At 42.2% G+C, this 14,253-nt stretch overlaps 1 protein-coding gene across 10 annotated transcripts in view; it reads left to right on the top strand.

Annotated features, from left to right (window-relative positions):
- Positions 1-12,751, top strand: part of KATNAL1 (katanin catalytic subunit A1 like 1) — a 43,182-nt gene extending 30,431 nt beyond the window's left edge. For all 10 annotated transcript variants that reach the window (XM_052813050.1, XM_052813048.1, XM_052813051.1 and 7 more), the window contains 5 exons: positions 2,876-3,034; positions 3,908-4,034; positions 5,000-5,134; positions 7,468-7,594; positions 9,146-12,751. In XM_052813050.1, the coding sequence (XP_052669010.1) occupies positions 2,876-3,034; positions 3,908-4,034; positions 5,000-5,134; positions 7,468-7,594; positions 9,146-9,344 (747 nt within the window). In that variant the 3' untranslated portion in view covers positions 9,345-12,751. The remainder of the gene's footprint in view (positions 1-2,875; positions 3,035-3,907; positions 4,035-4,999; positions 5,135-7,467; positions 7,595-9,145) is intronic.
- Positions 12,752-14,253: the final 1,502 nt, after the last annotated feature.

Here is a 14,253-nt window from a genome sequence, read left to right as displayed (position 1 = left end):
ACAGCATGTATTTTCCCTACTGTTGACCTCTGACTGTGCTACAAGGATGAGAAGTTTTGAAGGGAAGACTGTTTCTTGCAGTAATCAGTGTAGCAGCAGGCATTTGTTGAGCCTGGGCATTCAGGACAATAATTCAGGGAAAAGGCAGCCAAATCTGTTTTTGGATGCTCAGACTCTCCTGAGAACAATTCCCAAGACAGCCCTCACAGTTTGTGCCTGCATTCAGAGGACGGTGCTTGTATGAAGGAGCCAGCTGTCTTCCTGATTCAACACAGGTGCTGTGTAGTTGCAGCCACGGGTTTCTGAGTGTTCCCGGGCTTGCTCTTTCTTTTTCTCTGAACTGTTTTGTGCCAAGAAGGCCCAGTTGCTCACTGTGCTTCCCACTGCTCTGCTAGTGATTGTTACAACAACAAGAAGTCACCCTGCAGTGATTTCATCAAAACACTTACTCCCTGCGGTGCATTTCAGCTTCTTATTGGAATACTTTGGATTAACAGAGCCTTAGAGGAAGAATAAAGAAGTCTTTGTGTTTGTCAAGGATTTTAACTAGTGAGTAAGTGGCAGCCTCCTAGTTTGCAGAGAGAAAGAGCAACTTGATCCTATGTGTTTCTGTTTGCAACCATGCACATCTTGTTTTGCTGAGAACTCAAGTTCTTTTTTTTTTAACTGATATTTCTATCATCTTTATCCCCAGAAAGCTTGGTTTTCCCCTGGCTTTACACCTGGTGTGGCTGCTTTGTACCTGTGTTATGCACATATAAAATGCCACCAGTTTCACATGCAAGGTAACACTCACTATAATAGTTACACAGGAGGTGCAAAGTGATGGGCTTCGATTTTGGCAGTGAGCAGCATGTGTGACTGAAGCCAGAATTCGACCTTCCATAATAATGGAGGACCAAAGCAATATCCAAAAAATAATGTTAGTCCCTTGTATCACCAGGTCCTGCAGTAAATGCAGTTTGTCAAACAGAGGGGTCAAGTTGATTTAAATTGAAGTGCAGCTTCTTTTAAAATATTAAATAAACACATCTCAAGCTCAGAGAGAACAGTAAGTCATCTCTGACCTGCATATCACAGGCTGAGTAATTTTCAGCCGGTCACTCCAGGGTTGTACTTGCAATATTATTATAATATCAGTATGACTATGCAGCGACTCAAATCACGGTATATGTCTGAATGTTCATGGGGAGAAAAAGAGTCCATTTACTTTTTATGCTTGCTGCTCTGGAGCTTAGGAAACCTTGGGCAGCCTGAGGAGTGACATTGGACTGTTAGCTGTATGGATGGTGTGTGAACGTTTCTAACTCAATTTACCGATGAATGTATGTTGAGCTTGCATTAGCTAAGTGTTAAATGGCAATAAAGGTATTAAGAGTTAATGGAAAATGGAGTACAGAGAGGCTATTGCTTTTGAATAGTACATTTTTGAATAATTGCATTCCCGGTTGATTTGTTTTTATAGATCTCTTCCATGTCATTCTTTGTGCTTTTAGAAGTAAATTTTTGTGAGGAACAGATGAAATCTAATTTGCTATGTGGCTTGCATTTAACAGATATTTTACTGCTGTGGCATTTTATGTAAGTTATTAATTGCAAAGCACATTATGATGTGCAATTCTAATTCTAGCTAATTTGATTACCCTTGCAACACAGTACAACTTTACTTTAGGAAACTTGTTAGCATGTAATAAGATCTTGCAGTTGGGAGGGAAAAAAACCCAAGCTGCTTGAGCACTACATTTTCATAGTGCCATGCTTAAAAATCACAGTGCCCTATTCTGGCACTATGCAGGCATGGAACAGTGTGTTGTCCCTCTCCAGCACTGCTGCTGAAAGGGTTGGAAAGACTATCCATAAAGATAACTGTATTTAGAAATATTATCAAGAGTGATTAACCAGTCTCAGTGCTACAGTCTTAACATGGGTCCTGAGATCACTCTGTATCTAGCTGAAAACCTGCTTGCATAATGATGGGTAAATGTGCTGAGCTGCAGAGACGTGTGCTTCTTACTCTCTCTTTCAGATAGACCACAGATGGAAAGACAGTCTGATGATGTGGATGCCAGCCTGGGACTTAACAATTGTAGTTCAGTTTTCTAGTTTAAAGCTTTCTGAATAATCACTGAGGTTCATATTAGGCTTTTGTGGCACTGAGCGGTAGTCCCCATAAGCCACGGTTGCTTATCTGTAAAATAGAAATAGCAGTGCTCTTCTGCCATCCAACAGTCTGGTGAGGATGGCGTTTCATCCAGGAACTGCTAAGATGCAGCAGTATGGCCACAGAAGTACTGAGATGGAGAGATTAAACAGTATGACAAACCATTGTATTCAGTGCATGCTCTCGTGCATACTTAAATGTAAAAATCAACCAGATTCGTACATATACATCATCAGGATTTTCTGGCAAAATGTTTTTCTACAGAAAAATGCTCTATTGAGGGAACCCAACTTTCTGCAAAAGTGTTTTGGTTTCTGTGCAGCTTTCTTTGTGAAGGGGCCTTTGTTCCAAAAAGAAGAATTCACTGCCTTCATCTGCCTGTGCAGACCCTCGTGAGTTGGGAAAGGCCTAAGTTCGAGTCCAGGCTCTGTCTGATTCAGAGCAAGGCTGTAAATCTGTTGTCCGCTTCCCAGGTGACAGGTGCAGTGACAGTTACTGGCTTTTGTGATTCAGACTCCAGTGGAGTGGTAAGAAGAGATCAGAGAACACTTCCACGCTGTTCTCGAAAGCAGGATTCTTGTCTTTTGTTTTCCACTGATGACGATTATGTTATTAAACAATTTAAATACAGATCTTGGATCATATTGAGATGTAGTGTAAAGTACCAATTGCAAAGTTTATTTGTTGTTCATTACCTTTGTTTTCACCTCTCAGGGCGTGCTGATGGTTGGTCCTCCTGGCACTGGCAAAACAATGCTAGCGAAAGCTGTTGCTACAGAATGTGGAACAACATTCTTCAATGTGTCTTCCTCTACCCTGACGTCTAAATACCGGGGGGAGTCCGAGAAGCTGGTCCGCCTCTTGTTTGAAATGGTATGTCCTTGATGATGTGATCTGGGGATCACTAAGGTGAGAAAGGACATCTCTCTTGGTTTCCTGCCCCTCCAGTAGCATGTTGGAAGCATGGAGTTCATTGAACTGACATCCCTTCAGCCAGTTAGAAAAACATAATCTCTGTGTTTCCAGCCTTTTCTGGTATGTTGTTGAGGATTAAGAAGGAAATGGTTCATCACCCATGTTTAGGATAGCGTTTTCCAGACTAAATGTAGAGTTGTGACCTTGAGAGAAATTCAGTTCTTATCTGATTATGGGATAACAAGCCCATGGGAAGTAGATTTGAAATTGGAAGGGATTTGGAACTGTTGTTCTAGAAGCAATACATGTTTTAGTTCTGATTCTGTTCTGAATGATGGACGCAGGCTTCTCAGTGAAGTGTGGGTGCGGTCTGTCATGTGGGGTACATGAAGGACATGCCCATGTGGACCTATACTGAAGAGTCATTCACCTCTTTGGGATCCTCATTGCACTCCTACAATACTCTGTTAAAACCTGTCTCCGCTGAGATAGGCTGAGCTCCCTTCTGTCCGCTATGCTTAACTTTCACCAGCACAAAAACCTGGACATGAAAACTGCCTGTATTTTGATTGTGTTCCTTTTCCCCTTTGCAAGACCAGTTGCTGAGGAAAACCAACCAACCCTGAAAGACCCCTGACTCAAGAAGTACAATTTAAAGTGTATAAACTTCAGCATGTGCCAGACAGTTTGTAAATCAAGATCTTGAATTATTTTCTTGTGACAGGCAGGGAAGATGTGTATGTGGTATGTCTAGTGGGACTGGGTCGTGGTCTGATCAGAGCCTGTGCTTGCTGCTGCAGCCTTAATAGTGATGTTTTCATTTGAATAAAGGCAAGGTTTTACGCTCCAACAACAATCTTCATTGATGAGATAGATTCCATTTGCAGCCGCAGAGGCACGTCCGATGAACACGAGGCGAGTCGCAGAGTCAAGTCAGAGCTGCTTGTGCAAATGGACGGTAACAAGTGTTTAGATCCAAGTTTGGGGCTGGGGTGCTGTTTCTTTACAGGTGGGAATGTAAGCACTTCAGTAATCTGCAAAACCTGGCTTTATGGGTAGGGGAAAAATAAGGCAGAACTTGAGAGTAGTGTATTTTTGGAGTGTTTGAAGGCAGATAACTGAAAAGGGCATTCTGCTTTATTTTTTCTAAAATGGCCATTTTGATGGTAAATGGAAAGCTCCTATTTAAGAGACACAGACTCTAGGAGAAGCAGATCATGCAGATTTGTGCAGTTTAATACAGGTCTTTAATTTTTATGCAATTTGAACAAATTTCTCCCCTTTGCCAGAGCCTCCAGCTCAGGGACCCCATTGTGATATCTGATTTTGCTGTGTTCTGTGGTGGCAGCTAATATTAACCTTTTAGTCAGATTTAGTACCTGTTCAGTGCAGGTGCACATAACGAGAATGACCATCTGAGAAATACTGTATGGCGTAGTGGTTTGATAACCACCTCTGTATTGCGGCTATCGTTTAACTACTGTTTATAATGTCCTCAAATGTGCAGGTTCATTGTGGTAAACTCAGGGTAGGCGACTTTTTCCCCCAAGTGATAATTTCTTTCCAGTCCTCATTTGGGAGGCCAAGGAGTGATTCTTATTTCTTCCATTGCCAGATTTGACAGATACACCACTTTTGGTGGGACCAGTAGGGCTATACTCACATCTGACTGTGTTATTAGCACTGTCAAAGAAAGCTCTCCCCTGACTCAGCAAAAGAACGACCTGTCCCCCTCTCTGTGACAATGATGGTCTTGTCACATCTAAGCTATGGGAATTTTGGAAAGGAGCACTAAGACTATATAGAGCTGTTGCTTAGCTTTGTCCAGGCTTTTGCAATGTTTGTCTGTGCAGTGTTTCTTAGCAAGCATCTCAATCAATAAGAGCTGTGGAGTGAAATTGCTCTAAACTGTTGTGCTTGCAGGGGTAGGTGGTGCTCTGGAAAATGATGACCCTTCCAAGATGGTTATGGTATTAGCTGCTACAAATTTTCCCTGGGATATCGATGAAGCTCTCCGACGGAGACTGGAGAAGAGGATTTATATACCTTTGCCCACAGGTATGTTTGCTATGACCATTTTCCTTTAAAATGGCCTTTGCAAGATGAGCTTAGGATTACTGCAGGACTGTTGGGTTTGGGAGGAGAAGCTTGATGTTTTTGTGATGAGCAGTGAAATTCAGGGGTTAATCATTTGGCTGGGTTGCTTTAATTTTAAAGAGAGTGAGAGAAAGAAAAAAAAATACTACTTGCTTGGGGGCTTAAAAACAAAGAACTGTGGCATTTCATTGCAAGCCCATTGATGGGTTCTTACATTTTGAAAGAGAGTTAGTTTTAATGAGCTTGGAATTATTTTAAATGTTTAACAGTCAATCCTTGAGTGATCATCAAAGGCAGCCTTTGGACATGTTCAGAAATATTGCAAATGCACTCCGTGCCCTTGCAGACAAATGCAAAGAAGTGGATCCATGAATTTTCACTTACAGGCTCAGTTCATTGTAAATCACTGCTTGCTCGCCTTTATGACTGTGCTTCGAGTTACTCAGAATGCAGCAGGCTGATTACTTTGCTGCCCTAAGACGTCTCGGCTTGTATTGTCTTTCCTAGCTGTCATTCACCTGTCCTATTAATTTTGAGATTCCCATCACTTGAAGTTTGCATAGCTTCGTTTCTTCTTGGTACAGTGGATGCCTCATCTCCCTGCATGAGCACTCAAGATAACAAGATGTGTGTTCATAGTGACAGCAGTTGTGATTGAGTTTAGCAGGTATAAGGACACTTAATAGTTCTACAGCTTGTCTTTGGAGCTTACAGGAGGTAACAGCTCCTAACAGGATGCCTGTCTTTATGACCAATTAGTTTAAAATCCTATCAGCTCATGCTCTTGTTTCTAATTAAACCAGGTTGTTTTTTGACACAGTGTATTACACCCTGGACAACATATGAGATGTGCTCTGGTTTTATTTCCAGTCTTATGTTCTGTTGCATCTATTCTGGAAATAAGAATGTTGAGCTGTTCTGGGCAAGTCTAAATGATGCCTTTATAACTGCTGTGTGATTTGATGTGGTCTGGCATTTTAATTGAAAAAGTGACATGATATGTCATATATACACCTGTATATTGTAGAATTTGATGCAAGTATGTATTCTACCATGTTTCATTTTCAAAATACTGCAAGGACTTGCTTAGCCCCATAGCAAAGATTAGAAGAATGTTCTCCAATACAGGATGCTCTCTGCAGGTATGCCGTATGTACATTGTGCTCTGTAAATAATAAATCCCCATTTTATAGCTAGTGCCAGTTATGTGTGATTGATAACTATATTCTTGACAGTTCTGCAAAGCACACAAAACCAGCAGCTTTAGACAAGCTTTCTAATTTCTTTTATATTTACCCTCCCCCCAAAATTTAAAAAAAAATTAATTAGGGATAGCAATAAATAAAAAAATAGCATGGACATTTCCTTAAGGCTTTTAGCTTTTCCTAGTGCTACTTCTGTTGTGGTTGTCCTGTTTCCTAGGTTGTAAAAATTGGTCACTGTGGAAATAAAGATGCTGACCTGGTATATTTTTCTGTACAGTAAAAGCCAGGAAAGCATTCGTCTTCTTTTTTACCATCCTTGTGCAGAGTAACACTGAGGCCTAAGCTGTCAAATGTGAATTCCTTCTTATAAGCATAGGCTGCTTAACATATGTACCCAAATGCACATATGCCCATGCCCTCTACAAGAAAAATGGTTAATTCGCTGCATAAGTGCTCATTTACACAGCTGGTTATCACTGTGTGCGCACTGCATCTAGGTCTGAAAGTGGGATACCAGGACATTTGTATTGTAAATATATTAAATATGTTTACTGTATTAATGTATCTGTTTTCTATCAGGCCTCAGCGGCTTTCTTGGGTCCCAGCTGAGTAAAGTGCTTAAACATATGCTTAAAGTTCAGCCTATTGTTAAGGGGTTTCTGCTATCTGAAGCTCTGTTAATAGAATCCTCATTGTGGTTCTAATGAAACTGTGAATAATATGCAGTCAAACACTTGAACAGCGAGTGAATCCAAAGGGATGTGAGAAGAAGCAGACATTTGTAGGATTGTGCTTTTGTGCCCTTGGGTAGTATGTGACCAAATGCTTTGTCACCTGAGACTTAACAGACATTTTTAATGACGTATGACTTTGGAAAATGTCTCTAGAGCATGCTGTTTTAATATACTGCTTTTAACCATATACTTTACTGTATTAGATTGCACACTTTACTATGATTTGTTCTGTCTCTTTCCTTTTTTTATGTTAAGCCCTTTTGTTTGTACTTTTCACTGAAAAATCTAAGTTGTATTTATATCTCTTTTTAATGTTACTCTTGCAAGTCTTCAAATAAATATTTTTATGTTCTAGCAAAAGGCAGAGCAGAACTACTTAAGATTAATCTTCGGGAAGTAGAACTGGATCCTGATATCAGCCTTGAAGAAATTGCTGAGAAGATTGAAGGCTATTCTGGCGCTGACATCACTAATGTTTGCAGGTATCTCATTCCCCTTAATTTGCAAATAAAACTGCATGGAACATCATCGTTTGCATTATGTGATAAAAGGCAATCGCCACTACAGCTGAAGCCATGCTAGCAGAAACTATGTTTGAGGCCCAAATCTATTTACTAGAACCATGCGTTACTGTCATATGGAGGGGTCTAAAGACCATGGAGTAATAATATGTTGTTAAGTTTTCTTGGATCTGAAGAGAAGAAAATTCTCTGAGCAAATCTCATGTTACTGTTGGCTGCATTTACTGCATTTGTCTGCATTTGTTAATGTAGTGCAAAACAGGTTTGGATTTTTTTTTTTTTTTTTTTTTTTTTTTTTTAGATTCCATGAGTTTAAGAGCTAGAATTTTGTGTTACAAAGGAACCTTTCACACAACACTTCTTTGGGGCTTCTATATGCTGTGTGTTTGGACAGCCCCCAGTGCAGCACGGTCCTGATTTCTGCCTGAATCCTCTAGGTGCAAGGGTGATACAGATAGTTTATAGCATTAGTATTGGATTTATTTCTATCGTTTTCCAACAATTTGTTCCATTTTTTGACAAACTAGTCTTTTCTGGTGGAGGATAGGTATTTGAAAAAACTTATCGGAAGGAAGTCTATGTGCCTTATAACATTAGGATCCCCGCCAAGAGAAACTGATCCTTTAAGAACATGGCTTGGGATTTTTTTTTTTTCTTCCCCTGCTGCTTTGCTGAAATTGTGAAAAGACTCCATGGTTTTGAAAACTTGGTGTGTGTCATGCAGTGCAATAGTTAAATTACCTGTCCTCCCTGAGGCCTGTGTTATCCCTTGCTGGGAAAAACCTGGGGAAAGAGAAAATGTAATTTCAGACTGCATGTGGGCCGTGGTGTGAGAAATGAGCAGTGTTCTCCACGCCAGTGGGCCACGCTGGCAGCGTCCGAGCTGAGGAGGAGTCACAGAGCAGGTAGAGCGTGAGGAGCCACGGGCACCGATGCCCTCAGCCCTGCAGGACCGCGTGACGCTAGTGTCTGATACCTCCTGCTCTGCCCTTTACAGATTCAGGTGCTGTGTCCGAGCAGGCAACAGAGCTGGGCTGCACTCTGAACACGTGCTGACCGTCCTTTTGGGCTACACGGTGGGGAGAAGGTTGAAATCTGAGAGGATGGGGGTGCAAAATCCAGACTACTTTAAAAAAAAAAAAAAAAAAAAAAAGTCTTTGAGTCTTTGAGTGCAGTTCGTCTCCCACCCTGCCCTTTCCTGCACTGAAGTTGTAAAATTTCATTTCTATGAATCATTGTAAAAGGTTTTCAGTTTTATAGTTTTAATTATCTCTGCACATTTACCATATGCTTAAATGGGTTTTGGTGCCAATGCATTCTTTACGTTGAATTAATGTAGTGATCTGGGAACATGGAAGCTAAGAAAGATGTGAACCGCATCTTCTATGGTAAATAAATGCTCTCTTAAGTGTTCCTGCCAGTGGTTTCTAGCAAGAGAATACAATCAAAATTCATAGGCTTACAGCACATGCTGCTAGCAATTAGCTCCCATACATTGTCCTGTATTTCTAGGGATGCGTCTTTAATGGCAATGAGACGACGTATTAACGGCTTAACTCCAGAAGAGATTCGTGCACTTTCTAAAGAGGAGCTTCAGATGCCGGTTACCAAGGGGGACTTTGAGCTGGCTCTGAAGAAAATCTCCAAATCTGTTTCTGCTGCAGACCTGGAGAAGTATGAAAAATGGATGGCGGAGTTTGGATCTGCTTAATCTCAGTGACAGTTCTCCTTTGCTAGAGTTTTATGGCTTTTGTTGTTTTCACTTGCAAAATGAGTTAGAAGTCTTTTTAAAGGTTTAATAAAAGGTCTGCCTCTGCCCCCATCCCACCCCCTTCTGGTGACAAGATCTTTTAAACTCCATTTGCCTTTAAAGGGAATGAACACAATAATGAGCTGGTACTGTAAAAGATATTTTTATCTCTGAAATAGTAAAATAAGACAAACAGGAAGGGAAAAATTACTCTTGTGAGAATAATCTTTTTATTTTTTCCAATGAAGAGCAGTGTTACTTAACCTCCTCATAGTCATCTTTCATGGCTGGAATCAATAAATCAGCTGGGGGATGTGACTCCAGAGGAGCTAGCAAGCGCTTGCTGTACCCCCTGCTCTTAAGCGCTACGTTTCTGTTGAGCTGCTGACTCTGCCTCCCTTGAATGTGGCATCGAAGTTACTGTTCTCTCTCTCTCTGCTCGGATACTCAGAGCGAAGCCTGTGGATTAATTGGCAATACACAGAGGAGACAAGGATCAGTTTTCCATCAAGGCATGGGCTTGGCTCTCCTCTCATGTACACCCATTTGGAATTGATGTCACTTCAGACTGGATTGGTGTTACCTGTGATGAATTCTGATGGAAATGAGAGGAAAAGAAAAGGGCCTTGATTGTTCTTAGTCTGGTTTGTGCTTGATCTCTGAACATAGTTTGTACCAGTTTGACCAGTAATCACTTTAAAGTTTGACCAGTAGGCACTTTGACTTAAGTTACATCTTGCACTTCTATGCGTATGTATCATCCTATACTTTGTCTGTGCTGTCTAGATATTATTATTATTATTACTATTATTATTGTTATTGTTATTATTAAAGTACCAAGAGTTTAATACAGTAAAAGACACTAACATCAAGGCTGTCTTTAAAACACAAGGCTGTCCTTAAAACACATGGCTGTGGACTTTCACTTCTGATTAGACATGAACTCTTTCCTAGCTTTACTAGGCAATGGGATTTGCACCCATTTATGTTGTAGAACTGTTCATGCTTATTTTTTTTTAATGAAGGTTTCTTAAAAATGTATAAATGTTATTGATTTGGGGAAAATAATCTGTATGATCTCATTTATGTTCTTATCTGTTACTTCTCTTCCCACGTACAAGTGCAGGGATGAGAAGGGTTGGGTTATAAAGTCTAGCATGAGAAATCGTCTCTCTAGAGTATAACTGTCATGCTGACTATGTGAGCTTTTCACAGACTCGGGCTGTGAGTCTCACATACGAAGGTGTCCCATGGTAGGAATGAGAAGGAGACGTCAAATTTATGGAGGAATATGCAAGCTCTCAAATTTTTGGTGATTTTGTGAGCTAGGCCCGAAGTATATTGGTGGATCTGAGTTGCTCTGCGGTTCCGTAGGTATTCTGCCCTTCAGCTCTCTGCTGAGACTCCTAGTGGCATAGCCAGATGTGGGAAATTGGAATAAGAAACAGATAATACCTCTTGAATGGAAGTATATCTTTATTTGCTCCTTTTTGCTAGTTCTTGGAAGTTCCCGATAATGTCAGTAATTCAGCACACTGGTCTCTTGGACCACGACATGTGAACCACTAAGGCAAATGCTGCTCACGTCTGTTTACTGTTCAATAGCAAGGACTGTCAGGATACGTCCATGACAGCTCTGCAGCATCTATTTGATTACGTGAGTGACTTTTGAAGCTGTTTTACCATTGCTGCTTTGTCTGTCAGTATTCCTTTTTCTTTCTTTGTATGTGAAGACCATGTCTCAGTTCGATCCTGTCTTAAAGGGCTGCCCCAATTTGCATGGAGAAACACTATGGAGATTCTGTCAACCTTGCATTTGACATGAAACTCAGTCAGGGCTTTAGAAGCATGTTTCCATGTGGCACTCCAGAAAAATATCTTCTGGGGCCCCCAGACCGGTTGAGACACAGCTGCTGTTCATATTTTTCCAAGGACAAAGCATCTCTGCTGCCTAGCGTTATGCCCTGTTACACTCCTGGACAGGGAGGTTAGTGCAGAAAGAACACCAGCTTTTACACTCTTCAGCTGCAGGGAGAATAAACGCTTCTTTCCTGAACAGTTTGCACTAAGTGTACAGCAAAGCCCTTGGGATTCACAGTACCTGTGGCTGTCAGACTAAAAGGAACAGTTCTCTCTGCATTAGAAGATGAGCAAGCAGAAGCCGTGTTGACTCTTTACAATTTTTGGATAAATTCTTACCAGGGCTAGTCTGTTCCTCCCAGAGAATAACTGGACCTCTATAGAGAGAAAGCTTTGAAAACATGACTACAGTCTGTCATTTCTTCCTTACGAAAGCTGTAGGCTGCAGCCGTTACTCTTGTTTGTTTGTTTTACTGCAGTAGAAGTCAGTAGAGCTACGCGAATCTTTTGTGGCCAATGCCAGATTAGCATTTCAAGTTCTCTCACTAGAGAGGCTGTTGCCGCCCGGGAAGCTTAGTCTACACAAGCGAGATCTAGAAGGGAATAGACATGAATGTCAATAACTTACCCTGTTCAGCTGCACAAGAGCAGTGCTGGGATACAGCAGTTGCTGCTTGGAAAGGTCTAAGTACGAGTTTTCTCAGTTTCAGATTGCAAGCAGCAGTGCCCTTCCTGCAGATGAAAGCACAGCGTTTAGCAAAAATGTCGTTCCTTAGCTCTTTGATGAACCTTCTACCTTAAGGCGTTAAACTTCCCTCTTGGATATTAAGCAAAATTCACTGTACTGGGCATTCCCTCTAGCAGGAATTATTCAGGTGCTGCAGTCTTTTTCTCTAAAGGTCATGATTTCTACCCCAAATACGTTTTTCCTGTACAGTTCCATTCATCCTTTACTGCTGCAGAACAGAAAAGTGAAAGTTTCCGGGCTGTAGACGTTTATGTGTATGATGGTTGTGCCCAAGCATTACACTCGTGACTTGGGCCCCTGGAAGACAGAGACCATCCCTTCCCTGCTGAGACTTTTCAGGATAGGGATCTGACCCTGTATGCTGACCCTTACATCTTTACCAAGTCACGCTGCTGTACTCACCTAGGTGGGCTTGGAGATTGGGTTATTCACTCAAGAGGGGAGCCAGCGGCGGGGTGCAGCAAGGAGCAACCAGGGAAGGAAAGCCAGGCCAACAGTGACAGCAAGTCAAGGACCTAAGGATGAGCTTACGGCTCAGCGTAAGTCCAATTCATGTCCCACTGGTGGAAACCCTTGTGTAGGGATGTTGGATTCCTCAGAGCGCGATGTACATATCACAGCCTGCTGTGACAATTTGTTCAGTCTGTGTCTGTATGTGTATGGAGATACACGCACACACGTGTGTATGTGTATATATACGCACACAGTATGTGGTGCTTCAGTAGTTTGTACCTAAATTACATAAAAACCATGTTTTAAAGCTGTGTTTACGTGTCTCTTTCTAAACATCTGTGAAGGCCCTCTTGGGTGGCACTGTTAGTTTTTGTGCAATAAGCAATCTGGTTGTATGAAGTAATAAATGTACGTGTAGAGTCTGTCTCGCTCAGGTTGGGCTGTGAATGCTTTGCTGGGAACTGTTTCCAAAGGCTGCCATACAATGGAGATCTTTTCAGCGTGTCACGGTGGCGTTGGACTCACCAAAGTCCTGGACAGAGGGCAGTTAAAGCAGAGTCTGGTTTTTTTGGATAATGCTGTCAGCAATGCTTTGCCTCTTAAATTGGCCTTTCATTGCCACAGGCCATAAAATGGAGAACGCTCCAATGCCCAGCACGTGGAAGGAGGGTGGGGGAGAGGACAGCAGAGGCCCCAGCAGATGTTCAGTGTTAGCACCTGATTCAGACCTCACAGAGCCAGGCAGGCCTTTTTTATTACTTGCCTCTGGCCTGGAAGTAGAATCAGGCTCCAGAGAAGCTATATCATCAGCTGCCTGATAACCAGAAGACTTTCAAGAGCAAAACTTCTGTTAGGAAAGAGCTTTCAGACTTGGAAAGAGACCCCAAGTCTCCTGGGACTGAGTTGATTATTTGAATTTTCTCACTAACTTCCTTATGAAAGAATGTGTAGTTTCCAGTGTTTCATAATGCCTCAAACATGAAAGAGCGAGCGAGGGAAATTGCTGATCAAGGGATTTCAGGAGAGGTCAAATCTTTGCATAGAAAGTTCAGCTCACCCCAGTTTAAAAGAGACTGTGAAATAGCAAAGGTGCACTGACTTGTTCTGATCATGGTAAAGATGAAAGAGCTTGTGTGCTGTAAAGAAGTCCTCCAGCAAGCGAGCAAAGACTTAGCTGTACAATCCAGGCATGAGGTGGAAGCAGCAGAGGAAAGAATGAAAATTTTTTTGTCTGTTTTTGGAATAAGCCACCCTGAATCAGATTGTGGACCGAGATTTTTTTTCGGATCTGTAGTGGCAGAAAAGTACACGATGAACGTACAGGTGACACTGTGCTGCCAGGGAGCAAGCGGGGAGCCTGGGAGTGCCAGAGCAACACGCTGGTGTAAAGTGGGTGCCACGCTGTGTGAGCTGCCCACTGAACAACACTGTAGGTGCAGACTGCAGCCAAGCTGGGCAGGAGTAGTCTCAGTAGCCCTCTGATGGAATAAAACAGACTGCATAAAGCCAACCGCGTTGGTGAGAGCAAAGGCAGAGAGATGCTTCGGTTCAGAGAACGTGGCGCACGGTCTTTTTCCCTGCTGACGTCAAGCGTTTCGTGAGAGCGCTGTGCGAAAGCTTGGCCGTGGCTGTGGATGCCTGAATCGCCTGTGTTTCAGAGCCCAGCTTCCACACGAACCTTAGCCACAGAGCTGCAGCAGCAAGCGATGTTCCCACCTCCCACAGCACGGGGGCATTTGACCTTCTCTGCTTTCCAAGGCAGCCTGGTTTTGTACGCTGGTTGTGACCTGTTCTTCTGACCCACTTACT

Source organism: Harpia harpyja, chromosome 17 (genome assembly GCF_026419915.1).
Source record: "Harpia harpyja isolate bHarHar1 chromosome 17, bHarHar1 primary haplotype, whole genome shotgun sequence".
Classification (NCBI taxonomy): Eukaryota; Metazoa; Chordata; class Aves; order Accipitriformes; family Accipitridae; genus Harpia; species Harpia harpyja.
Note: the sequence above shows the minus strand (reverse complement) of the source record. Positions and strands in the feature narration are given on the sequence as shown.